The sequence below is a fragment of the Pteropus vampyrus genome, unplaced genomic scaffold, assembly GCF_000151845.1.
Source record: "Pteropus vampyrus isolate Shadow unplaced genomic scaffold, Pvam_2.0 Scaffold531, whole genome shotgun sequence".
NCBI classification, from domain to species: domain Eukaryota; kingdom Metazoa; phylum Chordata; class Mammalia; order Chiroptera; family Pteropodidae; genus Pteropus; species Pteropus vampyrus.
Window position 1 is genome coordinate 725,611 of NW_011889312.1, and position 15,454 is coordinate 741,064.

The window sequence follows — 15,454 nt, forward strand, 5'->3', positions numbered from 1 at the left end:
AAACAGAGCCAAGGGTCTGGAGGAAATAGTATTTCTGGATATAACATGGTAATTTATTTGAACACTTGTGACCTGGCTACCCTGGACACAAGTGTGCACCCTGAGGGTGGGGGGAGGGAGGAACAGCTGCAGGTAGATCTCACTGGATCATGGAACACACTGGGGCAAAGGCAGCCTTCTTGAGAATCCCTCTAAGAGAGTGTCAGTCAGAGAGGAAGAGCAGCCTCCTCGTTTTCAGGCAGGCTTACAAGGGGACCTGGCAGCAAGAGGTCTGAAAGTCATCATCACTTGTGGAGATGAAAGGATCTATGCCTCATTCGTGGTGGAGGAGAGCAGTGACCAACAGAACACATATGTGTAAATTGCAGTGTGTACATATACAAGCGGAAAAAGTGAGAGGAGGACATTTGGGCATTCGCATGAATAGGATCTCATCTACAGTCAGAGACTGGCAAGTTTCAATTAAAAAATGTGTGAAAGTCTTGACCTCTATGTATATGTCATGGTCACAACTCTAAGAAGGAAATGAACTGCATGACCGCAGCCTACCATGGAAAAATATGGAAAAATATGTGGTTTTAAGGGCTGCAAACAATGGTCACCTTGAAACATCTTCATTTACCTTTAGATCTAGAGGTTTTTGATGGTATAAGTCACCTTTTATATAACTGTATTTTTATAAAGGTTCTTAATGAACCTAAAGAGAATATGTCTCATTCCACTGAATGGCAATAAACCATACTGAACTTACATATTCTCCGCTTTTATGCCTTATATGCTTTCAGTTTTAACAAGGATCCTAAGACAATATTTGGTAATGAGATTTCAGACTCACTGGGGACAGCCAGTTAACATATTGGTTCTCACCACAGTGCTTAACCCATTACTTTGCACATGGTAGGTGCTAAGTAGATAGGTGTTAAGTAAATGAATAAATGACAAAATAGAAGTTGTTGCAAGATTCTCAACTTAATCCAACTGAAGTATCATGTTAGAAATTGTAAGAATTTATGAGAAAGAAAGGTAGGAAGTCTAGAAGAGAATTATGCAGGAAATTTAGAGACAAATACTGGAAGACCATGAAAGAAACCAACTTTTGTGAGCCAAGGATAGAAGCTTTGTTTTCTCATGTAGCATAATAGGACATGTAGAAGCAGAAAAGACTTAGATCATAATTAAACCTGAGATCCCTGGCAAAACTTAAATTCCAAATCTTTTCACTGATTTCATTCTTTTGATGTGTAAACAAAACTCACTAGCCTGCCAGTCAAATAAATCCTAATGGCAAAATTGGCTCTGTTTGACTTTTTGATGTTAAACATTTGAAATGCATTTCCATCTAAAAGGACAGACTCCAATGTGAATGATGCAATGAAAATTACTTCAAATAAAATAGGAGTTAGCCTCACTCATAGGAAGCACTAAAAGTTAAATTGCAAAATGGTTGAGAAAGGAGAGAAAGAGGATTCTCGACTTCAGAAAAGAATAAAAAAGAAATAAGCAAATTAAAGAATCAAAGGTTGTATATTCATAGCAGAGAACTTTAAGAAAAAATATTTCATCGTGAATGGTCTTGTGAGTGTGTCAAACTGAAGAAGATGCTGTTGTACTGAGTTAAAATTAGGTCTCATAAAATCAAGATGACAGGCAGGTCATGGAAGTTGAAGTTATAGGGCAATGGAGATGGTGAGTAATTAAAGAGGAAGTCAGTCTACAGAGAGGAGAATGGAACAGGTACATACATGAAGGCAAAGACAAGAGCTCATGCCATTTCTACAAGTTGTTCAGAGTGAACCGTGTTCTTGTCTTTCCAGTCTCCATTTCCAGTCCCTGAGACCAGGCTGTAATTCATGTCTTTGAGTTCTCTAAAGTTTCCTCTTATCCTTTCAATTAACTCTTCTTTGACTTAGGCTAATTTAAGTAAGACTGATTTTTTTCCCTTGAAAAATAACCTGTCTCTAGCTGAAACATCTAAGTTTTCCAGAGAAGGATAGTAGCTAAGAGCCATACAGCTAGCTTGATCCATCATATGACACATTTCTTAAAAAAAAAATCTGAAGTACATATGAATAATGTTTCCCCTACATTAAGTTTTTCCAGGTTCTGAGAAATAAACTTCTTAACTTCTTCTCTGGTTCATTTTACTAAATTAAGATGTTAGTCATTAGTTGAACAAGTGTGTTTATTCATTAGAGCAACAAACATTTATCGAACATCAACTGTGTCAGGCCTTGTTCTAGGGTCTGTGAGTAAAAGAAGTATGAATAAAATACATAGGTGTATTAATAAGTCCAGGGAGCTAGGGGACATAGAATTATTTTACTTCTGTTTATTTGTTTTCTTTGTTTTTAAGTTGAAAGTTTCTCTTTTATTTTGGACATATGCAACTCAGCCAGGGCCTGTAGACCTGCACGTGAGTCAAGCTTGATGGATTCTGAGCATCAGTCATGTCATGAATTTACTGGGTAACATTTGAGGAGTCACTAGTTACTTCATTTCAAATTTTCCAGGACTTATATGGAATTTCACATTCACTACACTTTTTAGGTGTAGGGAGAAGAATATGAAACTGGTAGGAAATTCATTTCAATTTAGTAACTCTTTTAAAGAACTTATTTGCCAGGTACAGGACTAAACTCTTATGATATAAACATAAAATTTTAGAGATCCAGCATTTAAGTGAAAAGGTGGAGTATATGTATATAATTATATGTATATAATTAAATTCAAGTCATACCATAATGCAAAAGATTTTTTTTAACTAGGGGAGTCAGGAGCCAAGAAAGAAGAAAAATTGGTTCTGAATAAAGGGGATAGGAAAGGTTGGCTGGTAATATAAAATTCGACTGGAACTTTGAACTAGGATTTTAAGAAATGGAGAAAAGGGAGAAAGCCATTCCAGGGAGAAAAGATAGGTAAGAAACTAGCAAAGAAGAATGGGAGAGGCAGGCCAGTAAATAGGCGAATTTGGCCTAAGCGTAGTATACAAAAGGGAGGAATGATAAGAGAGACTGCAGAGTCAGGTTGGGGTTCAGTTGGGAGTTTAAATATTAAGGTACTTAGACTTTATTCTGTAGATTTGGAAAGACTTTCAGCAGATCATTTCTGTTTTTCAGACAGAGAACTGTGATGTATTTGAAAGACATTTCTCAAAAATGAAAAAAGTAAGCTTTGCATTTCAAGTGAAACAACTGATAATATGTGTTGCCAGTGATAAAATTCAGGCTTTTTAATGAAAATCAGAATTTTGAAAAATGTGTATCCACCTGCATGAGCTTGACAGTTTCCCAATATATAAAGACTTTTCTGATGAGATATGTAGTGATATGATCTTTTTGATAGTATGTCATGAAATGTCATACAGTTGGAAGAGCTGCATAAGTCAATGAACCTTTATTTTCCAAATAACCAATGCCCGATGGGACAAAATCTTGCATGGGTAAAAGACCTATTCAAAATGCTCAATAGGCTAATGAATTTTAATGCAGTAGATGCTGGAGGAGGTCATGGAGAGTACATACTGCTGGTTAACCGGCAAGTTGGACCCAGGCAATCAGAGGCTCCTCTCTCCCTCCTGTCTTTGGAATGTAACTTCTGCCCACTATTCCCACACTAGGAGCTAATTCAAGGAGTCAGCCTTGAGAGAGTAATGTGTTATTGAGACCATCTGGAAAGTATATGTGACTAAACTCCATTAAGATCTTTATACAAACTCTTAAGATTCCGGCAAGAAAGTGTAGAGATCCAAACTATGTCCTGTTTTTCCAGCTACATATCTGTGTGATGCCAGATTAATTCATATAATTACATCGAAACTACATATTACAACAAATTGAATGCAGAAGCATATATGAGAATCCAAGTGGTTATTTTTTAAGCCAGACATTAAGAAGATTGGCAAAAATGTAAAATAATGCAATTCTTCTCATGAACTTTTTTATTTTGGAAAATATAGTTATTTTTCATAAAATGTTATTCTTGTTAAAATTCAATAGCCTTATTTTTATTTTAAAATGAATTAACACATAAATATTGGAAAATTTATCTGTTTCAAATTCTTATATGATAAATATTGGTAGAAATAATACACATAAACAAAAAGTTCTTCGGGATCCTCAATATTTTTTCCAGCTTTATTGAGGTATAATTGACAATTAAAAGTATATATATTTAAAATGTACAAAGTTATGTCTTGATGTATGCATCCAATGTGAAATGATTAACAGAATCAAGCTATTTAACATATCCACCATCTCACATAGTTACTGCGTGTTTATGGTGAGAACACTTAACAAATTTTAAATAGACCTAAAGTATTATTAACTATAGTCACCATGCTGTACATTAGATCCCCAGAACCTATTTGTCTTATAATTCACAGTTTGTACCCTAAGACCAACATCTCCTCATTTTCCCCACCCCCAGCTCCAGGTAGCCACCATTCTATTTTCTGTACTGTGGCTTGACTTTTTTAGATTCCACATGCAAGATTATACAACACTTGTCTTTCTCTATCTGGATTATTTCACTTAGCATAATGTCCTCCAGATTCATTTATGTCATTATAAATGACAGGATTTTCCTTCTTTTTTTATGGCTAAATAATATTATATATTACATATATCACACTTTTTAATACATTCGTCCATGGGATCTTCAATAATTTTAAGAGTGTAAAGGGCTCCTGAGACCAAAAACTTTAAGAAGCCCTCCCTTAATCCTTATTTTCTGCTCAGAATATGGAGTCCAGCACAAGTACACCTAGACAAGACAGTTCCTAGGAATTTTAAGGCAAGAGTTCTCACTATTTTATCTCAAAACTGCTTTTACACTCTTAAAATTAATATGAAGCAAGAGTTGGCTCTTAATTTCTTGAAATTTGAAATTTTTGCCTGCTCTGGAAAAATGTAACTCCTGATTTATTCTGTACCTCATGCCAGTATAATGTTAATTCATCCAGTTCTGAGCACAAAAGCAAAGGGTGCGTTTTCCTCTCCAGTACTCAAAGACAAAGCACAAATTCCTGTCTCTCATGAAGAGAACTACCCTGCCTCCCAAATAAGGTTTGTTCCAAACACTTACTCACATTTCTGTGAGTCAGAAGGAAACAGACAGATATTCATCTCCCTGAAACCTGGCTGACTTCCCACAAGAAGTCTGTGAGGAGAGCCTAGGTTGGGTGTCAGGGTTAGAGAGCGGCCACCTAAGAGCTCACAGGTGTTATCTGGAATCTTAGTAAGCAGGTGAGTACCATAGACAGGTCAGAAAAAAAAGGCCTTCAAGTGTTTGTCAAGATTAGTAAGTAGAGTTAGTCAGTGACACGTAAGAAAACAGCTAAGAACTGGAGGCTATACATTTTGGGTTCAAAGGTAATGAGTTTATAATCATGACTATAAGCAGTAACATATGATAAAAACCAATTTAATACTTTAAAAATTCAAGACTCTATCCCTAACTGTGGTAAAGGGAGCATTTGATTTTCACCAGTTAAGTCTTTCCCACCTTGAAACACTTTGCTTTCAAGTGACAGTATCCTAAATATCCCATCCTGCTCACAGTACCAGTTCCACAAAGATTTGGAATGGTATTAATAATAATGATTAGACTAATAATTAACAATAGACTAAGTATTAAAACACTTGATTACTTCACAAAAGCAATCATTGGAAGAATTCAACAATGTACTGGGAATTTGTGGGTGGAAAAATCAAATTTAAAGAAAAGTGAATATCCTCTTCTCAGGTCGGTGAGTAAAAAGCTCAGATATGGTTATAGAATATTCTCTTTCCAGATAAGAGACTGAAATGATGGAAGAAAAATGGTCACGGTGTAATACAAAGAGAGTCACCAGTCCACATATGGGTTCTCTCGGTATCTTGAAGTAAATCGCTTAAACTTAGTAAACAAATCAGCTCTTTATTATCTTGGAGAGGCATAAATGAGGATTTATAACACACACACGCACGCACACACACACACACACACACACACACACACACACGGCGCTCTTGCAGGTCTGGCTTAAATATCACCTCAGATAATCATAACTTGTGAGCAGACCTTTCTTGATGAGTTAGTTTCTAACCTGGTCATTCTGCGCTTATTTTTGGCCTTTTCTCCGCCCACTTGGAAAAGGCAGAGAAAGGCACGCACCGCGCAGCCCCAAAGAGCTGTGGCTTGGGGCTCGCGGGTCCCCCTGCCCTTTCACCCACGCAGAGAGCCGGGAGCCGCAAAGGGCTGCAGAAGGGCCAGGGTTCTAACCGGACCCGGGGGGTTTCCAGCGGGCGGGCGTCAGGCTGTCAGAGGGCGGGGTGGTGACAGGCCGGCTCTCGCCGGTCGGATGTGCCCAGCCAGTCCCGTCCAGGGCAGGAAGTCTGCCAGGCGCGCGGTCCCCATCCCCGCAGCTTCCGGGATCCCCGGGCTGAGACCGTGTAGGGGAGTTAGGGTGCGGTTTCCGGGGGTGTGGAGGAGCCCAGGTGCAGCCCGCGGGCTGCAGGGCCGGGGTTCAGGGAGGGGAGCGGGGGCGGGGCAGATGTGGAGTTTGCCAAGGCGGAGGGGCGGGCCGGGGCGGGCCTTGGCGCTCCGGGAGCTGCCCAGCAACTTTTCCTGGATCTCACCCGGGCCGGGGAGAGAAGCCTTCGAGACAGTTTCCGGAGAGTCTCCTGGTGCTAGGGTCCCTGTGCAATCCCAGAGCAGCTACAGTCCCCGGGGCAGGCTCAGGATGCGGCCAGGACAGAGAGGGGGCGCGCCGCTGCGGCTGGTGTTAGTGCTCAGTCAAGGTAAGCGAGGGATTGGCTCCGCATGGGCTCCTAGGGGGACCTGCGCGGGTTCCGAGGGCAGGAGGGAGGGGTAATGCGGGACCTGGGTGCAGGTAGCGCGCGTCTCCGCTCTGATTCTGCGTGGACCCAGGCTCCCAGGTACCCCGAGACCGATGCAAAGAGACTCTCCATCCCCGCTCTCCCCCGCCTGGTGTCCCCATTAAGGCATATCTCACCCTGTCTGTTAAGCACCCTTCAAAGTCAACTCAGTTCGAGCTTTGATTTTATGCACACACGCACGCACACGCATGTATAGAAAGAGTGGAGATTAGGACTCCCGGAGGTCGAGAGTTCTGCAGCCTGGCTTGGACAGGTGCGTGCCAGGCCCGAACCAAGGGGTTCTACGGGTCCTGGAAATCCAGTTCTGGGCGGCAGCCTGCACCTCCTAGCGTGATGCCCGGTGGCTTTACCGGAGCCTGGGAGCCCCAGATGCTGCTGACTTTTCAACCCACGGATGTGAATATGGTCTCTATTTCTTCAGGACGCAGCACTGATATTTCTTGCCATAGGGTGTGTAGAAAAACCAAGCGCCTCTTAAATACTTGGCAGAGGGGGGAATTCTTCCTTCCCTTCTGCCTTCCTCTTATTGTAACGTCGTCTGTTCAACGAATGTAAACTCTGGCCAGGAAAAGTTCTTTCCACTTTCTGGATCTTGGCAGCCACAGCAAGAGAAGTAACCGAGCTGCATCACCAGCTGCAGTACGGTGAGCATGCGGCCCGCCGATTGCCTGACTTCTTTCGCACTAAGTTGAGAAGTGAGGCTGGGGGTGCAGGGCGGCTGCGCGACCATTATGCATCTGGAGTACCTTCTCCAGACGTTCTCCAGAGCCTAATGTGTACTAACTTTAAGAATTATACTTTACTTGCAGGGAATGGGGGGGGGGGGTCACATTTGTATTTTGTGGTTTGCACAGCCATCAAAACAAAAACATGGTCTCTGATTTTCAAATGTTTTTACAAAGAAGATAAATATTTCCTAAACTGTGTTTTGAGGCACTTAGTACCAGTCACTATTCTTTACAGTGGAAGAAACCTAGTCCAGATGACCCTGTAGCATTTTTCCAGGTCAGAGAGAACAGAGAAATAGCCCCACCATTTGGCCGCCATCAAGAGTAGGCATTCCTGGATTTTCTGTCTAACCTTGTGTCTTGTGCTTTTCTCCTAGGCCCCCCAAGAGTATTTTGAGGGGCCATCAACCCTAACCTAGGGCTTTCAGGCAAAGTTGGATTCATATTGAAAACCAGGCCCTGGAATACCAACCTTCCCAAGTGCTAATAGACATTTAATTCCAAGCTTTTCATCTCTCTTTAATTGCCCATTATTAACAGAAGCTATGGAAACATAACATCATTTTTCTTATCTTGGAAGTGTTGAGGCTTGTTCTTTAAACAGTAATGAGAAATACTTTAGTGAAACGTGTTGCTTTAAGGCATGAAGTCAGATACAAAGATTTTTAACCTGGCATTAGTACATCAGGACAACTCAGTGTGAGCAAGCAGAGGTGATCTAAAATGACACATGTAAAAATATTTTGTATACTTATTTCTTCCTCCTGCTCCAGTTATTGGCATACTCAAAGAACAGATTTCCTCTTAATTCAGGATGATCATAATAAAGCTTTGCCATTTGAGATATCAATCGAGGTTCCTAGGGAAGCAACATCATTCTTTGGTACCACGGATATCCAAGATTACCATGAATAATTGAAATTTCTAGGTCAGTGAGAGCTGAAATTTTGTATGGCATTACCCTACATGTATAGGATTTTTGAGGATTCATATTACTATACACACATACATAGTTGTTTATAAATTATATGCACATACAATTGTGTAATATAAATACATACCTAAAATTAAAATGTTAAAGATATATATGTATGTGTGTGTTTACACATCTCCAGCATACATGCCAACTGCTGAAGAAACTTAAAATCCTCAAATCTCATTTTAACAGTTAGATTTAAATTTACTTTCCATAAACCTCCTTATAGTATTTAAGAAAAAGCAGTCTCATAGTTTAGTTCCATATTTATCACCTTTCATTAATCGTTCTTTTGTGTAAGTGCTACAATGACTGAAATGGTAATCAGCAGATTGAGGATGGAAAAGAAAGACCGTAACAGGCCTAGATGATCCATAAACAAAATAATAGGTCTACAGAGGCAAGAGAAACATAATTTTTAAATGTTTAAAATTACATTCTCTAGAATGTTGCCAGGCCAAGGGTGGTTCTAGGTTTCTTCTCTCTCTACCTCTGGTACCCTGCCCAAGAGTCACACCCTCTTTAATGAATATTTTCAAATCCTCTCCCTCACTTCCCCTCAGGCTGTGACTATTCTAATTTCTCTGGTAGTTAGCAAGTCCTCCTTTTAATATGTAATTTGGCAGCTCTTTCCTCCTGAAACACCCTCCAACTCTGGCTTCTGTTCTCTCTGTTTTTCTCTTATCTTTCCAGCTGTTCTTTCTTAGTCTCCTTCACAGGTCCATGTGTTTGGCCCAGTCCTTGGTGGTGTTTGCAGAATTCCATCCTGGAGCCTCCTTTTCATTCCACCCGTTCTCACCCTGCTAGTTACAGTTCGAGTCAGCATCTCCAACCAGACTTCTCCACTGACTTCCATATCCCTATTTTTATCCGCTACCAATATTTCCACTTAGATGGAATTATTGACGTATAAGCACGTCAAACTCAACATGTCCTTAACTGAAGTTAACACTGTCCTCCAAAATTTTCTCTTAAATTGCCTTCTGTTGTTGAATGGCAGCATTCTCATGCAAACACTAAACCAGGAATCTTCCTTGTTTTCAGCCTCACAGCCAGTCTCCAAGTTCTGTCCATTCTCCCCAACTCATGCAATCTGTGCTACCACCCAGTTCGGACCCTTGTTTTTTTGTGTCTCCATGACTATAGTTTTTAAACTGGTTTTCCTTTTCCTGTGTCTATCCCTCCAGTCTACTTTCCTCATTGTCACAAATATTATCTTTCTAAACATTTATCTGTATCTAGCAGCTCCTTGCTTCAAACGTTTGGTGGCTCCCTATCTCACGTAGGGTAAAGTCCAAATTTCTTGGCATGTCAGAAAAAGTCCTTTGCCATCTGGCTGCAGCTTAAATGTACAGCCCTTTCTCTACTACACCCCTCCCTCCTGTACACTCTTACACATGGTACTCACACCACTTATGCACACATAATACACCTCCCCCCGCCAAAGCCATATATATATACACCTATATATACCCTTCTGCATTCTGACTGCACCTGATCATACCACATTTAGTGTTAGGATATTTTCCAAACTATTCTCTTAGCCTTCACCTCCTTGATAGGTTTTTCTCTCATCTCTTTGCAACTCATCATTGTCCCGTGTTACAAGAGACAACCTCATGTACAATTTTAAAGGAGGGAATCTCTCATTTCCCCTCTCTCTCCTTATCTTCAGCTCCTCAACAGCCTTTGACCACCCTCTGATAAAGTAACTCCCCTCCTCCCATGGCTCTCCAACTACCAGTGCCCAACCCTAATTAAGCTTTGATCTTTTAAGTAACTGGTTCTCCAGCCACTGTTTGATTTAAATTCACAGATTGGAGCTCAGGATTTAGTATTTAAAAACAATTATTCATATGTTTCTGATGTACAGCCAGGTTTGGAAGTAACCACTTAAATATTAGCACTGCATCTCCTTTTTCCTAACAAATTAAAATTCTGGTGTTGCCTATACCACCTTATTGTGACATGACCACCAAGACAGGTAGATTTCAACATCAAGAGTCAGTGAATGCGTCAGTTTGAATGAATTCCATCTAAAGTGGGTGATGACTGCTCCTGTCTTAATGTGCAAATAGCCTTGGGCATATTAAAAGGGAGAGGTCTCTTAATGTAAAGAGATGAGCTTCTAATGATGGAATTTTAGACATTCAGCAAAAGAAACACATTTAGTCAGTGTAGCAAAAGATAAAGAATTTCAAGAAGAATGGGGAAAATATTTGAGACCAAAAGTATCATCCTGACATCACGTAAATGTTACCACTGAAGTCACAAGCTTTAGTCTGGACTATCCGCCCTGCTTAACTTGAGATATTACTGAAAGAGTCAGCACTGCATAAGAGAGAAAGAATCGTGGATGGCTGTCACTCTGATCATTAAGTCAAAGATGTAGAGGATTTTGTGGTTGGTTGGTTGGTTTCTTTTTCCTTTCAGTTGTTATGGTGACTAATGAATTACACGGAAGTGAACACATAAAACTATGGCTCTCTAAAAAGAAGAATCTTTATACCACAAATCCTGAGACATCTAGATGCTCTGTATGAAAGTGATTCCTATGATGCCCCTTCAGATGATCCACAGGTGCTTTGTTGATCTGGCTATAGTGAGGCAAGTGGTAGGCCCAATGTGGAACCATAGGAAACTTGAAACATGGTCCACAGAGGTTGCAATCTTATTTGAAAATCATGTCCAAACATGAGGGATGGACACGGTCTCAGCCCCTGGAGGCTGCCTAACCAGATTTAGACCCTCTCATCCTCCGTTCTGACAGAAATCTACTTACCAGGTTACCCGCATCCTCTGTAGTACTTGGAGATCCAGGGGACTTTGAGGGGTTATAGGACTGAGCTAGTCCTCTTGGTCCCATACCTCTCGCTAGTGTCCCATATAGACAGGGGCATGTAATGCAACTTTAGCCACTGAGATGTGGGAGGAGATCTGCTCAGGGATTTTGGAGAAAGAACCGTTCACCCCTAAGAGAGACACTGGTTAAGAAACATATTGTCAGATCTACATGTGAAGCTTGGAACAGCTGTAATCATCTTGCAACCATGATGTCAGCTAGCTTGAGGATAAAGCCAACATACTGGCCTAGTGGAAAGACAGGGAGAAAGCAGGACCTTCATAATGTCTCTGTGTTTCTGATTTATTGAAATTTAGAGCCATTGTACCTCTTGATGTCATAAAAAACTTCCATATAATTTAAATTTCAATTATGTAGTTTTTGTTATGTTGTTGTATTGGCTATGTTTATATCATAGAAATGTAACATAAGTTCCTGTAACATAATAGTTGTCATATGATCTCATATAAGCAATTGCTAAACGAATGACACAGAACTAAATGTTGAGTTCAGAAGATGGAGAAAAGTCACAGTGACATATTTAAGTGTCAGGCCTCCAGAGAAGTCTTCAGGGGGGCAGGAAAGAATCGTTGCAATTCAGATCTACTGAATTGTAGAACTGGAGATCACAATCTCCAGTTCTCTCCCTTTTAAATAGCTGTGGATGATGACATGATAATATGCTGGTATAAGATATATAGAGAGTAACACAACCAGGAATAGGACCTAAGTCTCCTAGTTCCTGGGTCAGACATTTTAGATGCCTGAAGAGAAAAGGAGAAGGTCATTATGCTCAGAACACATTTTTCAGGGTATTCACAGAGAGAGAAGGCCGAGAGGTTAGCAGACACCCAATGACGAAGGGCCTTGTAAACCATGGTAAGGAGCCTGGATTCCATCTTGAGGACAATGGGAAGGATTGGGAGGGCGTTAAGCAGACAAGTGACAAGGTCAGATTGGCTCTAGTTTTAGTTTTACTTTAGTGTGACAATTGAGAGATGATGGTAGTAAACACTCAGATAGTGGCAGAAGGGAAAGATAGCAGGGGACAGACTTGAAAGATATTAAGGAAGAACGGACAAGATTTGGTGATTGATTTACTACGGTGGCAATGAGAGAGGAAGAAGATACGACTAAAGCCTAGGTTTCTGATGCAGACAACCCACTGGGGTGCCTTTCACTGAAACAGGGAATGCTGAAGGAAGGCAAGTTAAACGCAAAAGATGATTAGTTCAGCATGACAGATTGAATTTGAGACATTCAGGTATATAGATTTAGTTAGCAGATAGTTATATATAGTGGTGTTAGCAACAGGAGAGAGAGCAAGAGGGGGATAGAGATTTAGGAATCACAAGCATCTAGGGAATACCTGAAGACATGGTATTGATGAGTCAGGCAGAGAGAGATTAGAAGATGCCTTTGGCCAGTACTCAAAGAAGTACCTCTAAGGGATGGGTGAAAAAGAGGAGATGCCCAGGGAGAGAGAAGGAGCATCTAGAGTAGTAGAAAGAAGACTGTGGGAAGTATTTTGAGAAGGAGGAGTTGGTCACTTGGTTCAACTTCTTCACAAAAGTGAAGCAAGTCTGACAGCCTTGTGAAGGGAAGTATCCATGGACTGAAAAACATAGGAACCAGAACGAAGTGGGCTGAGGAGTAAATGTCAGTCAGGTCAGGAAATGGACGTGGTGTCATCAAGTTTGGCAGTAAAAAAGAGGAGCGGCCAGAGGGACAATATGGGAGCAACTGCCTTAAACAAACAGGAGAAAGACTTGCATAAAGATTATTATAATGAGGTGTTTTTTTTTTTTTTTTTTTTCCTATTGCTTATGGTACTGCATGATACACTTATAATTTGTGAAAAATTCCGCTGAGGCATCTGTATGTGGCAGGGTCCATAACACAAGAGAAACTAACCGAGGGGAGAAGGGGAGCGCTGGTGTCTGTGGAAAGGGCGCTATCACAAAGGGCAGGGGGAAACGTGGACGGCCGCAGCAGCAGCAGCTCTGCCCACAGAGGAGAAGGCACAGGTGATCACATGAAGGAAGGCGACGTAGGCTCTGGGATATGAAGTGGAGAGGATATTCACTGAGGAGAGACGGGGTGAAGCTGATCACGGCAAGCAAGGAGGGAAAGACGGCGGGCCTGTGGGAACGGGTACCTCCCACCCTCCAGTGCGGCTGCTTGATTGACGAGGGGGCGGTCGTACACAGGTTTGCTTCAGAACACACCTACCACACTAAAGTAGTTGTTGTTAATAAGCTTAGTGCTGTTTTTAGGGTGTGTAATATATAAAAATATTCTAATTCAGGTAGTAGAGTTAATATCGGGGCTTTAGTTAGATTTCCTAAAAAATAAAGTTCTTCTAGAGCTATTTATGTTTCTCCAGCTAAGCTTTTAACTCTTTATTTCTATCCAGTATAATAAAGATCCTCAAAATGATATTTTGAGAAATCATAGTCCCATGCAGCACAGAGAATTAGTGTTGGTTTTGAAAGATTCTGCTAGTAAAATATTAATGCCTTTTATTCTGTGTAACTCAATGGTTTTCAAAGCTTTTTAAAACGTTTTCATTTAGTTATATAAATTATAAAAGAAATTAATGTCTATTCTTAATTTTGTTAAAGTTACAATTAGTCAAAAGTGCTTATATTTGTGCTTTATCCCATCTATGTCTGCTAACTCGTGTACACATAAATTACATATGCTAACCAGCATAAACTCAAACTGCATATTTTGCTAATATTTTCAGGTCTATAGAATATTGAGACCGTTAATAATTTTCAAATATATTTTCCTTCTTTTGAGAGAGTTGTCTGTTCTGTTCCCCAAACAGTTCGTAAAAACTGTGCAGTTTTGTCAGTGAAGATTCCTACATTATTACTCTACGCTCTGAAAAGATAACTGCAATTCTTTCTTCAAAAGACTAGAGACAGTTTTGACTGCAGAAGCTGTACACAACTCCTGATCACTGAAAGGCTTTCTGTATAAAAAATGAGGTTAATGTTTAAACAGAGCAGTGGAAGTAAAAGAGTGATAGACACTGTATTGTCAGTGTAAGAGATTATTTCATTGTGATTTTGAAAAGCGCGAGCGTAGCTATTGCGCCGTGGATGCCATGAACATTGGCAGTTGTCATTCATTTGGAGGTGGCCTTTGTCTGTCTTTATGCAGGCCTGATCTCATTTCCATGGATACCATGTAGAAATGCAGACTGAATACAAGCTGGCTTCTGGTCCGTTCGGTCAGATAACTCTATTCCAAATCGTTTACCAGTTACCCCAGGTCCTTTAACCAAATAGCTACTTAGATACTTGTAAGAGTATGAACACTAAACCTTCTGGACTATATAACCTTTTCAAAACCATATTCTGAATGCTAGTGCATAAAATAAATATTTCAGAATAATTGCCTTAGTTTTCTGTGTACTCATTAACGTTCCCTAGGGAAAAAAAGAAAAAAGAAAAATTTAGCCTTGGAAATTGCGATACTTTTATGAGACCTTTATTTTCCTTTCAATGTAAAAATGTAATAAATGTAATTTAAAAAGTCTTAACGCAAGATAGAAATATGATTAAATAAATAATTTATGTAAATGTCGTAGTGTTTTAGTCCATTCTAGTTGCTCTAACAAATTACCACAGACCGGGTGACAAGTGAAATTTATCTCTCACAATCCAAAAGCCGCGAAAGCCCAAAGCCAAGCACCAAGGGGGGCAACCTCCGGGGAAAACCCCCCTCCCGGGTCAAAACCAAGGGCAACCTTTTGCCAAAACCCCAAAAAACAAAAAGGGCCAAGGGGTCCCCCCGGAACCCCCTTTAAAAGAAAACAAACCCAACAAGAAGGCCAAAGCCAAACAACTCCCAAAGCCCCAACCCCAAAAACCGCAACCTTGGGGGGTAAGAATTCAACAATTGAAGTTGGGGGGCGTGGACAGGGACACAAACATTCAGACCACAGCACACGGTAATCAAGAAATCCCTTTATTACTACAATATTTAATTTTTACCCCAAATAATCAGACTTCATATA

General features: G+C 40.5%; 1 protein-coding gene across 2 annotated transcripts in view; it reads left to right on the forward strand.

Annotated features, from left to right (window-relative positions):
* The first annotated feature begins 6,551 nt into the window (after positions 1 to 6,551).
* Positions 6,552 to 15,454, forward strand: part of ITGA2 (integrin subunit alpha 2) — an 80,998-nt gene continuing 72,095 nt past the window's right edge. For both annotated transcript variants that reach the window (XM_023525131.1, XM_011383610.2), the window contains exon 1: positions 6,552 to 6,779. Coding sequence is in view for 1 of the 2 variants with exons in the window: in XM_011383610.2 (XP_011381912.1) it covers positions 6,722 to 6,779 (58 nt within the window). In the remaining variant the exon portion in view is untranslated. The remainder of the gene's footprint in view (positions 6,780 to 15,454) is intronic.